Source organism: Nomascus leucogenys, chromosome 13 (assembly GCF_006542625.1).
Source record: "Nomascus leucogenys isolate Asia chromosome 13, Asia_NLE_v1, whole genome shotgun sequence".
Taxonomy (NCBI): Eukaryota; Metazoa; Chordata; class Mammalia; order Primates; family Hylobatidae; genus Nomascus; species Nomascus leucogenys.
Genome location: NC_044393.1, coordinates 20489687 through 20507486, shown reverse-complemented (window position 1 = coordinate 20507486; position 17800 = coordinate 20489687). Strand labels below are relative to the sequence as shown.

The following is a 17800-nucleotide window of genomic DNA, read 5'->3' as shown; positions in this document are numbered from 1 at the left end:
GGCGTGGCTTCGGGCTGCGATCAGGAGGGGCGAGGAGGATGGAGGCTGCGTGTTTGGAGATATGCAATCAATTAAGAGTTTTTTATTAATGGAAAGGAGGTGTGGAGGGCGGGGTTTTGGTTTTCTTGGGAAATGAATGAGTCATTTGGCAAACTTTCCTACCATTAATTTTCGATTTTTATAATGGAATATGGAATTTTTTTTGTTTCTCTTTTGTTGTTTTGGTTTTTTTTTTTTTGGGCCATAAAGAGAAAGAATAAAAAGAATTCCGCCATTTTAGCGTTTTAAAAAGTAACCGTTCCGCGGAACTGTCGGATCAGTGACCGCCCCGCCCGCCTTTGCCTGTACCAATCCCGGGAGGCTGGTGGCGGGTCCCGATCCTGGAACCCTGCGCTCAGGGCCGCTTCCGTACCCTCCCGCGTCCGGGAAGCAGCTGCGGCGAGGGGCGGGGCCGAGGCCCCAAGTTTGTGGCCCTCAGCCTTGCTGTGTGTTGTTTTCGGGGTAGCTGTCGAAGGCTCTACTCCCCACCCAACACCTATAGTAAGGGCATTTATTGGGTGTTTTTGTACACAAGGCCTTGGAAGGCAAGGGATTGAGGAAACCTTGTCAGACATCAAGAGAAAATACCCATGGACACATTCAGCCAACAGATATTTATTGAGCATCTGCTATGTGCACGGCTCTGGGCTGGGGCTACAATGGTTGTTTTAGGTCGGGTCCCCTGGAAACAGACTCCAGTAGCAAGATTTGAGTGTAGGTTTATCGGAGTGCTCTTGGCGAATATCACCAGTAGGGGAATGACGGGTTGGGCGGAAGAAGCTGAACTGCTGATGTAGTCTCAACAGAGGCCTCAGCCTGACCTAATGGAAGCTCTGGAACTGAAATGGCCCTGCAGAGGTGTTCCAAAGTAAGGCAAGGGGGTGGGATCTTTACACCTCATAGCAACTCGTCATTGGCTGGCGGCTTCTAGGAGAGCGTTCAAGTGAGGTAGCTCCCTGGGCTCAGAGCAGTTCCAAGAGAGGCTGACGGCAGAAGGCTGAAAACTTTCTTCAGTGTCCACCAGAAACCCAGACTCTTCTGAGTCCCCTCTTACTTCATGGCAGACTCCTTCTCAGTCCCTTTTGCTAGACCCGTTTCCTGTTCCCAACCTATAAATGTGGGTGTGCTCCAAAGTTCTCACTTTTTTCTTTATACTCAGTTATGTGGTTTTCTTTTTCTTTTTTTTTCTTTCTTTCTCTCTCTCTCCTTCCTTCCTTCCTCCTCTCCCCTCCCCTCCCCTTTCTCTCTGACAGGGTCTTGCTCTGTCGCCCAGGCTCGAGTGTAGTGGTGTGATCACAGCTCACTGCAGCCTTTACCTCCCAGGCTCACGCAACCCTCCCGCCTCAGCCTCCCCAGTAGCTGGGACCACAGGGGTGCACCACCATGTTCAGCTAATTTTTAAAATCTTTTGTTGAGGCCGAGGCCTCACTATGTTGGCCATGCTGGTCTCAAACTCCTGGGCTCAAGTGATCCTCCCACCTTGGCCTCCCAAAGTGCTAGGATTACAGGCATGAGCCACCAGGCCTCGCCCCAGTTCTGTGGTTTTAAATGCCATCTACACATGCTGGTCTTCAAATTTATACCTCCAGCCCCAACCTCATCCATTATCTCCAGAATATAAGCTTCATGAGAGCATTTTGTCATGTTTGTGACTGTAACCCCAGAGCACAGAATGGTGGTGACACCTACTTGGTCCTCTCATGCTTGCTGGAAAAGAGGCAGCAAACCCAAACAGAAACGCAGTCTTCAAATCCAGCTTCTTCAATAGACCTGAGATGTGACAGGGTTTGACACAGAGTGAAATTCTTTCAGAAGTAACCACATTCACTCTTAACTGCCAATATTTCAAATAAAAAGATTATTTATTTATTTATTTATTTATTGAGACAGGGTCTCATTTTGTCACTCAGGCTGGAGTGCAGTGGCGCGATCTTGGCTCACTGCAACCTCCACCTCCTGGGTTCAAGGGATTCTCCTGCCTCAGCCTCCCGAGTAGCTGGGATAACAGGCGTGTGCCCCCATGCCCAGCTACATTTTTGTATTTTTGGTAGAGATGGAGTTTCAACATGTTGCCCAGGCTGGTTTTGAACTCCTGGCCTCAACTGATTGGCCTCCCAAAGTGTTGGGATTACAGGCGTGAGCCACCACGCCTGGCCTGCCTGGCTAACTTTTTGTAGAGATAGGGTTTCACTATGTTGCCCGGGCTGGTCTCCAACTCCTGAGCTCAAAGCAATCCACCCACCTTGGCCTCCCAAAGTGCTGGGATTACAAGCGTGAGCCACCACGTCTGGCCTAACTCTATTTAAAGGTATTTAAAATAGTACAAGTACTTCAGCTGTGCAAAGCAAATTGGAATTGAAATTCAGGGAATTATGTTTTATAATTTTTTTCTTTTTTTTTTTTTTTTGAGGTGGAGTCTTATTCTGTTGCCCAGGCTGGAGTGCAGTGGCATGATCTTGGCTTACCGCAACCTCCACCTCCTGGGTTCAAGCAATTCTCCTGCCTCAGCCTCCCAAATAGCTGGGATTACAGGCACCTGCCACCACACCTGGCTATTTTTTTTATTTTTTTGTGTTTTTAGTAGCAATGGGGTTTCACCATGTTGGTCAGACTGGTCTTGAACTCCTGACCTCAGGTGATCTACCTGCCTCGGCTTCCCAAAGTGCTGGGATTAGAGGCGTGAGCCACTACGCCCAGCTAATTTTTTTTTTTCTTTAGAGACAGGGTCTTGCTCTGTCACCTAGACTGGAGTACAGTGGTGAGATCATGGCTCACTGCAGCCTTGACCTCCTGGGCTCAAGCAATCCTCCTGCCTCAGCCTCTGGAGTAGCTGGGACTACAGGCATATACTGCAACACCTGGCTTATTTTTTTTATTTATTTTTATTTTTTTTTTGAGACAGAGTCTCGCTCTGTCGCCCAGGCTGGAGTGCAGTGGCGCAATCTCGGCTTACTGCAAGCTCCGCCTCCCGGGTTCACGCCATTCTCCTGCCTCAGCCTCTCCAAGTAGCTGGGACCACAGACGCCCGCCACCACGCCCGGCTAATTTTTTTGTATTTTTAGTAGAGACGGGGTTTCACGGTGGTCTCGATCTCCTGACCTCGTGATCCGCCCGCCTTGGCCTCCCAAAGTGCTGGGATTACAAGCGTGAGCCACCGCGCCTGGCCTATTTTTTTAATTTTTTATAGAGACAGGGTCTCCCTGTGTTGCCTAGGCTGGTCTTGAACTCTTGGGCTCAAGCAGTCCTCCCACCTCAGCCTCCAAAGTACTGGGATTACAGGTGTGGGCCACTGCATTGGGCCCATACGGTGTTTTTTTGTTTTTGGTTTTGGTTTTGGTTTTTGAGATGGAGTCTTGCTCTGTCTCCCAGGCTGGAGTACAGTGGGACGATCTCGGCTCACTGCAGCCTCCACCCTCCACCTCCCGGGTTCAAGCGATTCTCCTGCCTCAGCCTCCCCAGTAGCTGGGATTACAGGCACATGCCACCAAGCCGGCCCCATACACTGTTTTTTATTAACAAGTTCAAGTTACTGAAATCCAACACAAGGACTTATTAAGCACCTACTATGTGCCAGGTACTAAGTGTCGGGGATACAGCAATGAACAAGACAGACAGTCAGCATTTATGTGGAGATGACTGATCAAACACATAAATAAATAAAGATCACTATTGATTATAACGAAGGACGAGAAAGAAAGAAATATATAATAGTAATGAGACAGATAGTGGTGGGATGGGGTGAGGGGTGTGCTGCTGCTTTCAATTCCTTGGTCAGGCCGGACTCGATGGCTCACGCCTATAAACCCAGCACTTCGGGAGACCGAAGCGGGCGGATCACCTGAGGTCAGGAGTTCCAGATCAGCCTGGCAACATGGTGAAACCCCGTCTCTACTAAAAATTCAAAAAATAGACAGGCTATGTGGTATGTGCGTGTAATCCCACCTAGTCAGGAGGCTGAGGTAGGAGAATTGCTTGAACCTGGGAGGCAGAGGTTGCAGTCAGCCGAGATGGCACCACTGCACTCTAGCCTGGGCAACAGAGCAAGACTTCGTCTCAAAAAAAAAAAAAAAGAAAGACCTCTTCTGAGGAGGTGACTATTGAGTTGAGGCCTGGAGGATGGGAAGGAGCCAGTCAAGCAGAGAGCTTGGGGAAGGGCGTTCCAGGGGGAGGGAACAGCAAGGGCAAAGGCTGTGAGTGGGAATGTTGGTCAAGCAATAGAAGGAAACCAGAGTCTGTTGAGTAGAGAGAACAGGGGAAGAGTGGTGGAGGATGAGGCCAGAGGGAAAAGCAGAGGTCAGATTTTCTAGGGCAAAGCACTTTGATTTTACCGTAAGGGCAATAGAGAGCCACTGAAGAATTTAGATAGGGAAATTATGTGATTTGGTTTATGTTTTTAAAGCTTTTTCTTACTGGAGAGTAGACTGTAGGGGTGCAGGAAAGGAAGCAGGGAGATGGGTTAGAAGGTAATTTCAGAAGTCCAAAGAGAGCTGATGTTGGCTGGGACTAACATGGCAGCAATGGAGATGGACAGAAGTGGTTAGACCTTCAGTGTGTTTTGGAGGTAGCACTGACAGGCCAATTTTAATACGTCTAAAGCTGTGCTGTCCAATACAATAGTCATGGCTACTGTCGCTATTTATTTACTTATTTATTGTCAGAGACAGGGTCTCGCTATGTTGCCCAGGCTAGCCTCAAACCCCTGGGCTCAAGCCATCCTCCCGTGTCAGTCTCCAGAGAACTTGGGACTACAGGCATGCACCACTGTACCTACCTTCTGGTCACTATTTAAATTTAATTAAAATTAAATAAAATAAAAAATTCGGTCCCTCAGTCATAGTAGCCCATTTCAAGTGCTCAGTAGCCACATGTGGCTAGTGGCTACTGTGTTGGACAGTTTAAGTATTGAACATCTCATTATCACAGAAAATTCTACTGGACAGTGCTGGTAAGGCAAGTAGGACAGTGGTCAGTACATTTTAGGTGCTGAGTAAATAGATATTAAATATATTCTTTGTATCTCTAGGTCTTTTTATTTATGTCTTTACCTGTTGAATGGACTCTGTGAAATGCTTCTACTGCCTTTGCGTTATTAAAACAAAATCACGTACTGACTTGACTGCGTTTTCGTACACTATGACTTTGCTCTTCAGATGCATACGTTTGTTCAGCAGATGTTTGAGTGCCCACCCTGTGCTTGGGGTTGGAGGGAGTAGTGGACAGGGCCATAAAAGAACATGATCAGGAAAGATCCCACCTCCCAGGAAGATGAACCCTGTATGGGTGAAGGAAAACCTGGTACTTGAGGTCTCTGAATCCCCAGAGGGAGGAGGGAGTGATTCCAGTGGGGATAGAGGTGGGGTCAAGAAAAAGGTGAGTTTGGATGTGGCCTGGGCTATGTCCTGGAGACAACTGGCCAGACAGAACCTTGACCTGAGTCATGCTCCCCAGAGTCAGTTTTGTACATCACAGTTTACAAAGTACCCTCACACATGCCACCCTACCCATCCTTACCATCCTTACAGAGACTGGGGAGGTGCGGGGCCTGGCCAGAACAGGAGCCAGACCTGATGCTGGCCTATGAAGACACCCTACTCCCCACAGGACTGAGGCCTTTCTCTGCAGGTTACGGGTTTGAAGGTGGCTAGCTTCTCAAAGAAGCCCCATCCCTTCACATCTCCATTGCTGCTGTAACAAAGGTCCCCACCTGATCACCCTGGGGGGCTATGTTTGGCTTGTAGGCCTGCCAGGATGGAGGGGCATGCTGAAATGGAGATGCTGAGGACACTGAAGGGGCCTTCCACAGGGGAGGTCAGCGTGCACTTGGTGGCCGGAGACAGCCCCGGTTCTGGTCCTCACCTGCCCGCAACTGCCTTCATCATTCCAGGTGAGTCAAGCTAGGGTAGGAGTCTAGGAAGGAAGAGCATCTCTGTACCTGCTCAAGCAAGTATGGATCCTGGAGAGGGGATGACCGTTTTCACTCTCCTCCACCTGCCTTCCTTCACATGCCTACACATGCATGGCCGGATTGAGGTAGGGCCACTAGACTCACCTGTGTCGTGTCTATTTGTGTATCTGTTTACAGCCAGTTCGGCCACTCTCGGCCTGCCCAGCAGTGCCCTGGATGTGTCTTGCTTTCCCCGGGAGCCAATCCATGTGGGTGCCCCGGAGCAAGTGGCCGGCTGCGAACCAGTTTCTGCCACCGTCCTGCCGCAGCTTAGCGCCGGGCCGGCCAGCTCCAGCACCAGCACAGTGCGGCTTCTGGAATGGACAGAGGCTGCGGTCCCGCCCCCAGGGGGCGGCCTGCGGGTCAGTGTCTGTGGGGATTGGCTAAGCCTCGTAAACCACAGCCATGGGGCGGGGCTTGCGGGCCCGGAGGCCGGACCTGAGGCGGAAGTGGGAGAAGCTGGCCCAGATGATGGGCCCTAGGGGTGGGCTTTGAGTGAGGGACTCTCGGGGCGTGGCTTGAGTTGAAGCACTCCTAGGCCCTGGGGACTATGGGGGCGTGGCTTGGAGTGAGGCACTCTGGGACTGGGCCTGTGGGAGTCTGGGGGCGTGGCTTAGACTGGGGCACCCTGACCGGGCCTGTGGTAGTTTGGGGGCGTGGCTTAGAGTGGGGTACCGTGGGACTGGGCCTGTGGGAGCCTGGGGGAGTGGCTTAGAGTAGGGCACCCTGGGACTGGACCCCGCAGGTGCTTGGGGGCGTAGCCTGGAGTGAGGGTTTGGCTGGTATATCTTGGAGTGAGGCGCCCTGGCGTGTAGTCTTGAGGCCTGCTGAGGGCGTGAGCTGGCATGAGGCGACAAGAGGGCCATGGCACCGACTCCGAGGTGGGTCAAGGGCCCGTACGGGAGTCGCAATCCTCAGACCCTCCCGCGCTCCAGTTCCGGATAAGCGAGTACAAGCCGCTGAACGTGGCGGGAGTGGAGCAGCCCCCGAGCCCCGAGCTGCGGCAGGAAGGCGTGACCGAATACGAAGATGGCGGGGCCCCGGCGGGAGATGGCGAGGCGGGCCCCCGACAGGCGGGTAGGAGCCCCGCTCCCCAGGCCCTGAGCTGGGCGCTGTGCAGGGTGGGGCGAGGCTTGAGCCCCAGAAGGTTCGAGGGCGGGGCTTGGGGTGGTCCTGGGGTGGAGAAGGCTGGAGGAGTCCATCCGATGCGGAGATGGACCGAGGCGGAGGCAGGGCCTGAGGGGGCGTGGGCGGAGCCTGAGTGTGGCTGCGATGGGGAGGGAGGCCTGAGGCCCATTTGGCCCCCGCAGAGGACCACCCCCAGAATCCTCCAGAAGATCCCAATCAGGACCCCCCAGAGGATGATAGCACCTGTCAGTGCCAGGCGTGCGGGCCTCACCAAGCCGCGGGTCCAGATCTTGGTTCCTCTAATGATGGCTGCCCTCAGCTGTTCCAGGAGCGGTAAGGGGAGGAGGTCGCAGCCCTACTTGCTCTACCTTCAGCCCCCGAAGCCTCATTCCTGTTCAGGGGTTAGGAGAGGGGCTGGGTGGTGCAGGGCGGGTGATTCTTTCCCTAAGGCCAGCCCTTCCTCAGGTCAGTCATAGTGGAGAACTCCTCAGGCTCCACCAGCGCTTCTGAGCTCCTCAAACCCATGAAGAAGAGGAAGCGCAGGGAATACCAGAGCCCATCAGAGGAGGAGTCGGAGCCAGAGGCCATGGTAGGAAGAGAGCAGTGGGGAAGGGAGGGGGAAGCTATAGCCTATGCCTCAATTCCCACTGTCCCCTCCCATCAATCCAGATTATGGAGCTGGGCCAGAGAAGACACACATAATGACTCACTCATCATGTTTTGGGGTCCCATCCTGAGTCAGGTCCTATACCTGGTTGAAGGGAAATAAATTAATCACTCTCTTGATTTTCCAGAGCTCCCATCTCAGTTTAGTGTCAAGGTTCAGGCATAGTCACGTGAACTAGCACCCAAAGTACATGTGCAGGCAGCTGGAAAACTCCATCACTGGAGTCCAGTGCCTAGGCCAAAGGCCAGGGAACACCCAGGGCTCTAGCTGCAGAAGCTGGAAGGGGCAGAGCATGAATTCTACTGGGCGTGTAAGAGCATCACAGAGGAAGTTTTTGTGTACTCAGTTTCTCTACCAGATAATAAAGAGAGTTGTAGTCAGGCTGTTTAATTAGGATGTGCATGCTCATGTGAGTCTGTGCTCAAGTGATAGGGGGATGTCTGCTGGAGCTGCACTCCTGCTGGCGGCCTAGAAGAAATTCTGCCTGTTTGGGGCAGAACACCACATGGCCAGAGAGCCAGGTAGGGGCCAGGATCAGACCCTAGGGCTTCATCCCAAACCATGAGGAGAAGAAGCTGGGATCAGGCTTGCCTTCTACAGGAGAAGCAAGAAGAAAGAAAGGACCCAGAGGAACAACCCACCGCTAGCACCCCAGAGAGTGAGGAGTGGAGCAGCAGCCAGCCTGGTACGGTGGCCTGTGTGTATATATTCGTGTGAGGTGTGTATATACCTTTGGAGGTGTGAGGCTGAGAGTGTGGGTTATGATTGTGATGGTAGGTTGTACATGCATAAATGAGCATGAGTTAGTGTGTGTGAAAGAGAGAGAGACAGTGAGAGACTATTTTGGGTTTGTGTATTAGTGTATGTGTTTTCTTGGGGGTTATATCATGTGTTTGTTTATCCTCTATTATCCAGTCATGACTAGGCCCCAGTGTCAGGGAGATCTTGGCTCAATTTTTGAAGACATTAGTAACTTTTACTGGCACGACATGTCATTGCTTCTCTTTAGTGGTGGGGCAGGCCTGCCCTGGTCATTGGTCTAACATTTCTGTTTGGAACCCTATTCTCACTCTTTGATTCTAAGAAAAATGGAGCAGAGGTCATTCATTTCTCTAACCTTCAGGCCTTCTCTATTACCATCTCCACATTCCCACGTGACAACTGTCAACTGTAGCTAAGTAGCATACTTGTAATCACATAGATACTGTGTAGCAGTTGGTTTAATGTCTCTCTTCTGCCCTCAAAACCGTCAACACAAGGACAGTATCTGTTTTTTTTTTCATTTTTTAAATTTTTTAAATTAAAATTTTTGGAGGGTGACAAGGTCTTGCTGTGTTGCCCAGGCTGGAGTACAGTGGTGCAAACACAGCTCACTGAAGCCTAGGCTCAAGCAGTCTTCCACTTCAACCTCCTGAGTAGCTGGGACCACAGGTGCATGTCACCTTGCATGGCTAATTTTTTAAATTTTTTTACAGAGATGGGGATCTTACTTTGTTGCTCAGGCTGGTCTCGAACTGCTGGGCTCAAGCAATCCTCCTGCCTAGGTTTCCCAAAGTTCTGGGATTACAGGTGTGAGGTACCACGCCTGGCCCTCTTTTTTTTTTTTTTTTTTTCTTTGAGACGGAGTTTCACTCTGTTGCCCAGGCTGGAGTGCAGTAGCGCCATCTTGGCTCATTGCAACCTCCACCTCTTGGGTTCCAGCAATTCTCCTGCCTCAGTCTCCTGAGTAGCTGGGACTACAGACACATGCCACCACACCTGGCTAATTTTTGTATTAATAGAGACAGGGTTTCGCCATGTTGGCCAGGCTGTTCTCGAACTCTTACCTCAGGTTATCTGCCCACCTCAGCCTCCCAAGTGGTGGGATTACAGGAGTGAGCCAAGGCACCCAGCCTTTTTTTTTATTTTTATTCTTAATTTAAGAGACAGAGTTTCACTCTATTGCCCAAGCTGGCGTGTAGAGCTATTCACAGACACACTACAGCTTGGGACTCCTGGTCTCAAGGGATCCTCCTGCCCCAGCCTCCTGAGTAGCAGAGATTATAGGCATGTGCCATTGTACTTGGTTCTTGTATCTGTTTTATTAATCATTTTATCCCTGGTGCTTAGCTAGAGCCTGGTATGGAATAGGTTCTCAATCAGTGTTTGTTCAGTGGATGAATGGATTGAATGAATGATTTGTATGTTGATGGTTTCTCTTGGACTATGGCTTAGTTGCCTCAGTCACTGTCTTTCCCGTCCCACAGAGAACCAGACAGATGAGGTCATTTCTTAGGACATTATCCTGCCTCGATGGATCCAGTGCCAGCTGGAGGAGCCCAATCTGCACCCAGGGCTCTGAACTTTTTATAGTGCTTCTTCCAATTCTACCCATTGTAGCCAAACCAGAACTTCACTATTATGTCTCACCCATGGTGTTCATATCAGAAGGCAAAGGTTTAGCTCGCTTTGGTTTATGGCCTCTTAAGACTTATGCAGAGGAAAGAAGCAGTGTCTTAACTCGGTGGGCTCAACTCCTCTATCTTACTCAGCTAAATAGATTCATAAATCAACATTCTTTTAGCTGGGTCCTGTTGACCAGTACAAAGTTATCTTTTGAAGCATACTACTCACTGTCTCAACTGTGAATATTAGTGTGACATTTTCCCCCAATGCCTTTTTTTTTTTTCCCCAGGAAAGAAACTGTATCAGTAGACAGAAGTTTGCATCTATGACTGAAATGTTTCCTACTCATTTTCAGTCTTCTGACAAAAGAATCTGGGGGGTAGGAATGGGGGTTGGGATTGCTTGAGTTTCTTGTATGTAGGAAGAATCTATGTTTGATCTATATTCTATTTGGCAGTTTGATGGCCAGCTGTTCAATTCACGTCCCACAGACCTGACATACCTAGTGCTGACGGAGTGCTCTGGTAGTTTAAGAGTTAAAAACATATGACTTGTGCCCATTTGGGCCTTCTCTCTCATAGATCTTCTCCTTTTCGATAACCATATTTTGTGAATGATTTTCTAACACACCATTGCAAGTTTCTACAACTTACTTAGTCATTAATAGATATTCTGACTGTGTTAACAGTTATAGTAGTCCCCTTTTATCTGCAGGGAATACATTCCAAGAACCCCAGTGGACACTTGAAACCATGGATAGTACTGAACCCTATAGATACTGTGTTTTTTCCTATCCATACCTACAATAAAGGTATGATAAATAATACACTTTAAGGCCGGGCACGGTGGCTCATGCCTGTAATCCTAGCACTTTGGGAGGCCGAGGCGGGCGGATCATGAGGTCAGGAGTTTGAGACCAGCCTGGCCAACATGGTGAAACCCCATCTCTACTAAAAATACAAAAAAAAAAAAAAAAAAAAAAAATAGCCAGGCATGGTGGCTCGCGCCTGTAATCTCAGCTACTCGGGAGGCTGAGGCAGGATAGTTGCTTGAACCTGGGAGGAGGAGGTTGCAGTGAGCCAAGATCGCGCCACTGCACTCCATGGACAACAGAGCAAGAGTCTGTCTCGGGGAAAAAAGAAAAAAGAGAATACACTTTAAGGCTAGGCATGGTCCCTGTAATCCCAGCACTTTGGGAGGCTGAGGTGGGTGGATCACTTGAGCTCAGGAATTCAAGACCAGCCCGGGCAACGTGGTGAAACCCTGTCTCTGCAAAAAATACAGATATTAGCTGGGCATGGTGGTGAGCATCTGTGGTCCCAATTACTCGGGAGGCCGAGGCTGGAGAATCACTTGAACCCAGGAGGCAGAGGTTGCAGTGAGCCGAGAGTGCACCACTGCACTCCACCCTGTGTGACAGAAAGAAACCCTGATTCAAAAAAAAAAAAAAAAAAAAAGACCGGGCGCAGTGGCTCACTCCTGTAATCCCAGCACTTTGGGAGGCCAAAGCGGGTGGATCAAGGTTGGGAGTTCGAGACCAGCCTGACCAACGTGGAGAAACCCCATCTCTACTAAAAATACAAAATTAGCCAGGCATGGCGGCGCATGCCTAAAATCCCAGCTACTCGGGAGTCTGAGGCAGGAGAATCGCTTGAACCTGGGAGGCAGAGGTTGCAGCGAGTCGAGATTGTGCCATTGCACTCCAGCCTAGGCAACAAGAGTGAAATTCGGTCTCAAAAAAAAAAGAAAAAGAAAAAGATGAGGTCTTGTTGTATTGCCCAGGCTGGAGTACAGTAACGATTCACAATGCAGTCTTAGCACATTGTAGCCTCAAACTCCTGGGCTCAAGGGATCCTTCTACTTCAGCCTTCTGAGTAACTGGGACTACAGGCACCCTGCTCTTGTTTTTGTTTTTTTTTTTCTAAATGGTGTCTTTTAAAGAGCAGAAAGTTCGTTTTGATGGTGCCCAATTTGTCAATTTTTTAATTATTTAGTGCTTTTTCCATACATTTTTATAAGGTACCAGTTCTTAATAGCTTTATTGAGATATAATTCACACACCATACAATTCATCCATTTGAAGTGTACAATTCGGTGGGGTTTTTTTTTGGTGTATTCACAGAGTTCTGTAACCATCACCACAATAAATTTTAAAAACATTTCCATCACTCCCAAAAGAAGTCCTGTTATCTATTAGCCATCATTCCCCCTAAAGGCCACCAGCAGTCTGCTTTCTATATACCAGATTTGCCTATTTTGGACATTTCATATAAATGGAATTATATATTGTGGTTTTGTATGCCTGGCTCTTAGCACAATGTTTTCAAGGTTTACATATTTTAGGCTGTATGTGCTTCTTTTTATTGCTGAATAATATTCCATTGTATGGGCATACCACACTTTGTTTATTCATCAGTTGATGGACATATGGATTGCTTCTACTTTTGCGCTATTATGAATAATGCCAGTATGAACATTTGTATACAAGTTTTTGTGTGGACATATGGACTCATTTTTCTTGGGTATATACTTAGGGGCGGAATTGTTCAGCCATATGGTAACTCCATGTTTAGCCTTTTGAGGAACTGTCACACTGTTTTTCAAAGTGTCTGCACCATTTTACATTCCCACCAGCAGTATATGAGGATTCCAGTTTATCCCCATCTTCACCAATGCTTGTTATTATCTTTTTAATTATGGTCATTCTAGAGGTTATCAAGTGGTATCTCATTGTGGTTTTGATTTGCATTTCCCTGATGGCTAATGATGTTAGCATGTTTTCATGTGCTTATTTGCCATTTATATATTTTCTTTGGAGAAATGTCTATTCAGATCCTTGCCCATTTTTAAATTGGGTTTAAAAAACAGATTTTATATTGAAATACGAGGACTGCCATATGGAGTTGGTGAACAAGCTGAGAATATGAGTGTGTAATTCAGTACCAGACATGGATCAGTATGCTACTTAAAGCAGCACTTACTTAACTGTGGTCCTTAATCTAAGTTTACATGCAAAATTCTGTGACTTGTTTATGTGAATTGTCCATGGCTTTCATTACATTTTCAACAAGGGTCCATTTATACTTCCTAGAAACCAAAGGCAATTTTAATGGCTGACACCAGGTAAACAATAGACTATAACATTTTGGAGTCCAGCCTCTTCAGTTTGGTGTTCCCAGGCGTAGATCCCTATAAGACACATGTTAAATATAAATGTCAGGCTCTTGGTTAAACTTTCAGTGTCTTAAAATGAACTGATTATGAATTGGCTAACCATGCTCTATAGGAGAGGCAAACATACAAATATCTCTGTAGCAAATTGAAAGCAAAAAGACCCAGCACATAGTGGTACCCTGATGACTGCTTGTAATTAATTGGTTCTTCTTGAATCTTGGCATTCTGTTCTTCCCTTTACATTTTCTGTAGACGTCGTAGTGAAAGGTCTGACTAGAACCATTAATTTTTGAATTATCTGTACTGAAGTAACTGAAAGTATCCTGAAGAAGCTTCCCGAGGGAATGAGAAAGGAAAGAAGATGGGAGGGAAGTACTGTGTTGGTTTCTAGGTTTGCATCATTGAGGATCAGGGTTGAGGCAGGAGGAGGAAGAAGAATAGAGCTAAGAGAGTGTGGTAAGAAAGAAATGCCAAGATGGACTGGGTAGTTGGCAGCACATGAAGATCAAGAGTTGAAGAATAAGCATAGGTCATTGGATTTTGACCTTAGTAACTGAAGAGAGCAATTTCACTAGTGTGTAGAGGTAGGCATGAGACTAGGTGATTAAGAAAGGAATTCATCAAAAGGGCATAAAGTTCATAATACCCCCTTTTAGTTATTTTATTTTTTATCATTATTTTTAGAGACAGGGTCTTACTGTGTTGCCCAGACTGGCCTTAAACTCCTGAGTGCAAGTGATCCTCCTGCCTCAGCCTTCTGAGTAGCTGGGACTGCAGGCATATACCACTGTACCTGGCTCCCATTTTTTATTTATAGTAAACTTTATTTTCATTGGTACTCCATTTAACATAATTTCAAAGTAGCTCTGTGCCCTAAGATGAGCAAAAGAACAGATATCCTAAATATCATAAGAGATTTTCTTCACACTGTTCCTCTGAGCACAGCATGAGGTTTCGGAGCCCCCAGTGTTGCCACTTAACATTTTATTCCTTGAGATTTTACCTATAAGATACAGAAAGAGGCTGGGTGCAGTGGCTCACGCCTATAATCCCTGCACTTTGGGAGGCCGAGGCGGGTGGATCACGAGGTCAGGAGATTGAGACCATCCTGGCCAACATGGTGAAACCCCATCTCTACTAAGAATACAAAAATTAGCCAGGCATGGTGGCGTGCCCCTGTAGTCCCAGCTACTCAGGAGGCTAAGGCAGGAGAATCGCTTGAACCCATGAGGCAGAGGTTGCAGTGAGCTGAGATCGCGTCACTGCACTCCAGTCTGGGCGACAGAGCAAAACTCCGTCAAAAAAATGATACAGAAAGAAGATATAATATCAATACACAATAATTAAACTGTATTAGGGTATCTGTGGGGTTGTAATGGTAACTGAGTTTTTCCCTGCTAAGTTTGGTGTCTTTTTTTTTTTTTTTTTGGAGACAAGATCTGGCTCTATCACCCAGGCTGGAGTGCAGTGGTGCGATGTCCGCTCACTGTGACCTCCGCCTTGCAAGACTCAAGCCATCCTCCCTCCTTAGCTTTCTGAGTAGCTGAGACTACAGGCGCACACCACCATGCCTGGCTAATTTTCGTATTTTTGTAGAGACAGGGTTCTGCCATGTTGCCCAGGCTAGTCTCAAACTCGTGATCTCAAGCTATCCATCCGCCTTGGCCTCCCGAAGTGCTAGGATTACAGACATGAGCCACTGCGCCCGGCCAGTGGTGTCTTTTTTTTTTTTTTTTTTTTTCTAAAGTAAAATGTCAGATGGCCGGGCATGGTAGCTCACCTCTGTAATCCCAGCACTTTAGTAGGCTGAGGCAGGTGGATCACTTGAGCTCAGGAGTTTGAGACCAGCCTGGTCAACATGGTGAACCCCATTGCTAATAAGAATACAAAAAAAAAAAAAATTAGCTGGGCATAGTGATGCACACCTGTAATCCCAGCTACTCAGGAGGTTGAGGCAGGAGAATCACTTGAACCTGGGAAACGGAGGTTGCAGTGAGCCGAGATCCACCACTGCGCTCCAGCCTGGGTGACAGAGTGAGACCCTGTCTCAGAAAAATAATAAAAATAAATAAAGTAAAATGTCAGAATATGCAAAAATGCTGTACTTATTTCTGAAAATAAATTACCTTGAAAATAGTGGAAGTTTGAAGATTTTTAATTCTTCAAGAGTCCAAGCTGGGAGATGACTGCTACTGATGGGGTTTATTCAACGTACTGATTCCAAGCTTGGCGACCATCAGCAAACTGGTACCTGCAATTAAACCTGGAGAAATAAATTTTCCAGAATGGTAGAATCTCATTCCCATAATGCCAGCCAAGGTCTCAGATGTAGCTAGGAAAACCCAAGCATCCCTTGGATCCTGAGAGCTGATAAGCACCCAGGCCTGTTAAACCCCCAAAGAGGAATAGCATTCTACCTGCTTTTGCATAGTCAGTGATCCCTCCAGAGGCAACCAGTGCTGCCTAGCCAAAAGCCAAACCAGTGCAAAGGCACTAGTGGACCAGTATCCTGCGGCATTGTTCTCTTCTCACCCTGTCCTGTCAGACAGGAGACCATATAGCAGGCCTGCATTTGCACCACTCTCCTGAAGGTCTGTACTGGTCAACAAGATCCCCTTATCCTTTTAATATCTGTAGGACATTTTTAAATTTCTCTTATTTTCTTTTTATTTTTAACTTTTTTTAAAGATAGAAATAGGGGAGGCCAAGGCGGGCAAATCGCCTGAGGTCAGGAGTTCGAGACCAGCCTGGCCAACATGGTGAAACCCCATCTCTACTAAAAATACAAAAAATTAGCTGGGCGTGGTGGCGCATACCTGTAATCCCAGCTACTCGGGAGGCTGAGGCAGGGTAATCTCTTGAACCGGGGAGGCGGAGGTTGCAGTGAGCTGAGATCGCACCAGTGCACTCCAACCTGGGTGACAGAGTGAGACTCCATCTCAAAACAAAAAAAGAGAAGCAGGATGTCACTATGTTGCCCAGGCTGGTCTGGAACTCCTGGCCTTAAGCAATCCTCCTACCTCAGCCTCCCAGAGTTTTTCTTTGTTTATTAATCAGTCTTTCCAGAAACTTACTAATTTTATTTGTCTTTAAAAAAATTTATTTCCATTTTCTTTGGGTTAATTTTACTTTTCTAACTTCATGAGACAGATTTATTTTGATTTTTAAATTTCATTAATTTTAGCCGTCCTCCTTTTCTAATATGTTTATTTAAGGCTGTCATTTTCCTCTAAATATTGCTTTGGCTGCATCTCAGTTTTTGATACATAGTTATTTCCATCATTGTTCTTTTATTTAACAAATACTAAGTGCCTCCTATGTACCAGATAGTGGGCTAGATGCTAAGAGTTCAGAGTAAGCAAAACACAGTACTAGCACTTAATGAGCTCATAATCTAGTTGCAGAAATAGATATGTCAACAGATTATTATATAACCATATAATAAGTGTTATGTTTGAGGTATGTAAATACAAGGGGCTGTCACAGAACAAACTGCCTGCTGGAGTATAAAAAGGCTCCATGGGGTAGATGGGATGATATTTCATCCATCCATCCACTCATCCATCCATCCATCCTTATAGTCATTTAACAAGCATTTGTTGTGCATCTATTTTATGTAAGTCTTGTGCTAGGTGCTGGAACTATGGCTATGTCTTGAAGGATGTGAAAAAGATAGGCTAATAGAACAAGGTGGGGGTGGGATTTTAAAGCAGAAGTATCAACCTATGCAAAGGCACAGAGGCACAGGGGCATGGAAATGCATGATGAAGCTGGCACGATGGGAAGTAGCTAGTTCACCAAGGCTGTGTGTGGTGTGGAAAGGTGTTTAGATTTTTGGGTTTTGGGTTGGAAATGAGAAGCCATGGAACTTAAAGCAAAGAAAATAAACACGTTTTTTTATTTGATATGTATTCTGGCAGTAGAATAAGTGTGAGGCAGAGACCAGTTAAGAGGCTTTTGGACTAGGCTCAAAGCAAGGACAGTAAATGTGGAGAGATGGATATAGATCCAAGAGATACCTAGGAGCTGGAATCAGTAGAATGGAAGGATCCTGGGGAGTTTAAAAAAAAAAAAGGCATAAAGGATCACTTCCAAGTTTCTGGCTCGCGTGACTGGATGAATGGATGGTGGTGCCATTGACTAGGGTAACGAATACCAAAAGGGCCACAGGCTTTGGCAGAGAAGTTACAAGTTTGGTTTTAGATCAGGCTGAGCTTGCCAAAGAAAGTGCTATCCAAGAGCATCTGGTCTAAGGAAGCAGGAATAAACAAAGGAGCATTTCTGGAAGTGGAGAGAGGATCAGTGCCACCGCTAGCCAATATGGTACCTTTGTACAAGTTGTAAAAAAAAAAAAAGCACCTCTCCTGGGCAGACCAATTAGAAAAGGGCAACCTTTCTTCACAATAGACTCAGCCACTTGGCTTGGCAGAAAGCCCAGGCTGTATTTCAGCCCCATTCACTCC

At 47.2% G+C, this 17800-nt stretch overlaps 1 protein-coding gene and 1 pseudogene across 1 annotated transcript in view; one reads left to right on the top strand and one right to left on the bottom strand.

Moving 5' to 3' along the window:
• Positions 1 to 17800, top strand: part of L3MBTL1 (L3MBTL histone methyl-lysine binding protein 1) — a 34514-nt gene that overhangs the window by 281 nt on the left and 16433 nt on the right. Inside the window, exons 2-7 of the mRNA XM_030825773.1 lie at positions 5778 to 5923; positions 6122 to 6345; positions 6919 to 7060; positions 7294 to 7444; positions 7577 to 7700; positions 8379 to 8463. Of these exons, the coding sequence (XP_030681633.1) occupies positions 5788 to 5923; positions 6122 to 6345; positions 6919 to 7060; positions 7294 to 7444; positions 7577 to 7700; positions 8379 to 8463 (862 nt within the window). The 5' untranslated portion in view covers positions 5778 to 5787. The remainder of the gene's footprint in view (positions 1 to 5777; positions 5924 to 6121; positions 6346 to 6918; positions 7061 to 7293; positions 7445 to 7576; positions 7701 to 8378; positions 8464 to 17800) is intronic.
• On the bottom strand, positions 15423 to 15855 carry LOC105740716 (annotated as a pseudogene).